The 3,759-nt window shown below is 44.2% G+C and overlaps 1 protein-coding gene across 42 annotated transcripts in view; it reads right to left on the bottom strand.

The window, feature by feature from the left end:
* TCF7L2 (transcription factor 7 like 2) overlaps positions 1 to 3,759 on the bottom strand; it is a 215,443-nt gene that overhangs the window by 20,693 nt on the left and 190,991 nt on the right. For 24 of the 42 annotated variants that reach the window (XM_019646626.1, XM_019646595.1, XM_019646600.1 and 21 more), the window contains 2 exons: positions 1,182 to 1,322; positions 415 to 574 (listed from right to left, as the gene is read on the bottom strand). In XM_019646626.1, coding sequence (XP_019502171.1) covers positions 415 to 574; positions 1,182 to 1,322 — 301 coding nt within the window. The remainder of the gene's footprint in view (positions 1 to 414; positions 575 to 1,181; positions 1,323 to 3,759) is intronic. The other 18 variants (XM_019646606.1, XM_019646628.1, XM_019646624.1 and 15 more) reach the window with 1 other exon arrangement.

The following is a 3,759-nucleotide window of genomic DNA, read 5'->3' as shown; positions in this document are numbered from 1 at the left end:
GGGGGGGGAGAGAGGGGGAGAGAGAGACATGCAAAAACATCACAAACTACACTGCAGCTGGGGGGTGCATGAGGCTTCTTTTCTGGATAAGCCCAGCGGAAGTGGTATAACACGGGCAGTGCAGACACTGGCAGTCTGCGGGGTCCTGGCACTGACGGGAGTGGCTCAGAGAAAACTCGAGGTGTCGTCTATGCCATTCTATCATTGGCTCTCTCTCTGGGGAGGGGGGCAGATTATGGCTGTGGCTGTTCTACATGTTATCTGAATGCAGTTACCAGTGCTGACTCCGAGGAGTCACAGTGTGGCTGAGGGGAAAGGACCCTCCAAACACATGGGGATGGGGCCCTTCTGTCACCTCACCCACTGCGTCCTCATCCATTCCCCCCCTCTTCTCCCAGAGAGTGAGCTGCCTACCCTTCGCCCCAGGATCTGGTTGATGGCTGCGCTTTCTTTCAATGTGCACTCGGCGACGACCTTCGCTCTCATTTCCTTCATATACAACATGAACGCGTTAAGAGGTTTCTTTATGTGGGGCTTCTTCTTTTCTTCTTCCTTTTTGGAGTCCTGATGCTTTCTGGATGTAGACAAAACAGACAGACACAACCTAATAAACAATTGCGAGGCCCAACTTCCTCCACAGCCGAGAGCCCATCTGTGGCTCAACACCCAAACCCAGCAGTTTCGAATGAAAAGCACACTTCCACTTTTGGGTCTTCTCCACCCTAAAAAATGGAACAAAAGCAGCCTGGGGAGGAGCAGGGGGATGAGAGAAGATACTGTAATCACTTCCTCAAGTTTCACAAATACACAATTTTCCCAGGCCACAGGGGAAAGCAGGCGGTGGCCCTTTCCACCTCTGCCGGCGTCTTGGGCTCGTAAGACAGAGCTCCAAACATTCAGTGACGGGGTTAGGGACAGGGACATGGTTGCAAATCCCAGGCCATCCACGTACACAAAAAGAGCGCGCTCGTCTACCCCGCAGTGGGCGCCATTTGGGAAACCCCGCACTGCGCACATGTCCCTCTTTGTAGGAGCCCAGAGCCCACACACACTGGGTGTTTGCTGGAGTCACACGCTGTGTGGCCAGCCTTGGGCACAGCCACCACCCAGTAAGCCACTGCGTCAGCAACAACGGGCTAGACGATGGCAAAGGAGAAAGCAATCAAAAGAGCGACACTTACGAGCTGTGGAGCGAGCCGACGTCACTCTGGGAGGATTCCTGTTTGACTGTTGGTGTGACTATGGCCGGATGGGGGATGCCGGTCGTATGTAGAGTATGATGTGGTGGGACCATATGGGGAGGGAACCTAGAAGACAGAAAGCTGTGTAAATCGTCAGAATCAAAATGAATGAATGGGGAGGGGTGTGTACACACAATAAAAAAAATTAAAAAAATAAAGTAACAGCACGTAACACTCACATGAAAGCAACCCAAGGCATATGAAACCTGTCAGCATTAATTAGCGATAAATTAAACATAATGATTCTCATAATGTCATTAAAGCCAATCTTCTCCTCCATTATTGTTACTGACATGAGACATTACGATTTTTAACATCTTTAGCAAAAGACAAATTTAACTCATGTACTTGGGCGGAAAAGTAGGCTTGGACTACCTGCCGGAAATCACACGTCCACTTGTTTTTTTGAAGCTTTATTAGTGGCATCTAAGAAGACAATTTCCTAAGTCCTAATCAGCTCTAGGATGAAAGGTAAAATCTTTTGTTGTATATTGACAGCCAAATAAAATATTAATGCAATGGAAGTATAGGCACATTTTTGACAATGCTGCACATGCCTCATTAGGCCTCATTCTGTTGATGGGGTGCAATAAAATTTTATTTTCCTTTTGCTGTTACGCCCCATTCTGACAGCAATGGAACAGCATAAGGCAGAAAGATAGGGAAAATCCAAATATTCCCTATTTGGTTCTCATCATAAGTCACAGACATTTTAAATAAGTTTGTATCCTTTTAGGGAAGATGCAAACAAACAAACAAAAAGCACTATATTACACACACACACACACACACACACACACACACACACACACACAGAGCTCAGAATTCTGATCTGGATGCCCTAAACTTCTCTAAAGTTTCCTGCTGCTCTAAATGTCTAGGATTCCTAAATTACTTTTACTTAATATACTGCCAATACATTAAAAGGCCTTCTACATGATTACAAAAGCGTAAAGATGAGTGACGTTTGTGTTATCTCCTCTAATACTGTTTATTTTTAGATAAGTGCTTTAAAACACAGTTTAGGTCCTGAATTGGCATTTCCCAACCATGCAAACTAGCCAGGACATAGAGTGAATTTCTAAACAGACTTGGCCCATCAGCAAACTGACAACTGGCTAGAACAGACAGACAAAAGGCTTTCACATTTTCTGATATGCTTGGAGTCACCATGATTTGTACTAGGTTAGAAGAGCCACTACCTTAAAGGAACGTTAGTTCCTGCGACTTGAAGCGAAATGACATTAATGAAACCAATGTTACCAAAGGCCAACTGATATAAACAAGAGTGAGGTTCCTATGGCATCTCAGTGTTATATAACACAATGGTGTTTAAAGAAAAGACGTTATTTGGGAACTGTTGTATACTACTGTAGAGAAAAGTAGGGCAAGGGGCAAAAAGGGTAGAACCTCTACAAAAAAACCAAAATGGCAGCCTTCAGGCTCCAATTTGACATGGTTATGTAAGCAAGCAGATGGGGGCACTGTCCAGGGGAAGAGAAACCCAAGCCAACTGGCCAATTGCTGCTTTCTTTCTTTTTTTTAACTGAGTCATCGTGCCACCTGTTGGCAGCTCAGCTCGGGCTGGGAATTGAACCAGCGACCCTGTTGCTCAGAGCTCGCACTTTTGACCAAGCTCTTAACCAACAGAGGCCCCATTCAATTGCTGCTTTCTTAATAAATCTAAAACATAACAGTCCCATGTACCACCCAGGAAATGACAACCTACTCTTTAGGAAGCCAATTCTTGTGGGAGGTACTGACGAAGATTTATGATGACAGTTATTTCAAAAGGATCCTGTATTCATTTACAAGGTTCTTTCCATAGGTCAATTGGAGAGGAAAACAATTTCCATTTAACCAAAATAATGTAACAAATTTTAAGTTGAAAAATGATGAAAAATTGAAGTACTAACTGAATCTGTATAGATCAACAGAGAAAATACCAATCAGTAAGGCAGATTTTTGATGGGGACCTAGAATCACAATGGACACTTGACTCAGAAATTCCATCCCAATGTGGCCCTCTCCTGACTCTACCTTTACAAATGTAAAAGTATCCAAGTTTGGTAACAATTACATGATTTTAAAATAAAAATCATGAGTCCTTTTAGGGTGTTTTTTTTTTAAAAAGAGAAACACCCTTTGGGGGCGGGGAGAAAGAGTATATGAATGAATATGAGAATAAGAGAAAGAAAACCACCAAAACAATCTCCATCCCCTGTCCCCTGAAAAAAATGGAAAGCGAACCCCTGGGAGGCACTTGGGCTCCCCAGTTACACCCTGTTCCTTCCCACTACTCAAAGACCTCTGAGGAAACCTAAGTTAAGAATATGTGTTGTTGGAAGCCTTTGGGTGAAGGGTGGGTGGAGTGGCAGCTTTTACTGTGAATTTTAAAGGCTTGACATTCCTCAAATACATATGTTCCATTCCTGCTGAATGGGGGGAGTGGGAAGAGGAGAGGATTAAAAAACAAACTCTGTGTGTGTGTGTGTGTGTGTGTGTGTGTGTGTGTGTG

This window comes from Hipposideros armiger, unplaced genomic scaffold (assembly GCF_001890085.2).
Source record: "Hipposideros armiger isolate ML-2016 unplaced genomic scaffold, ASM189008v1 scaffold_105, whole genome shotgun sequence".
NCBI lineage: Eukaryota > Metazoa > Chordata > Mammalia > Chiroptera > Hipposideridae > Hipposideros > Hipposideros armiger.
This window is presented reverse-complemented; position numbering and strand designations above follow the sequence as displayed.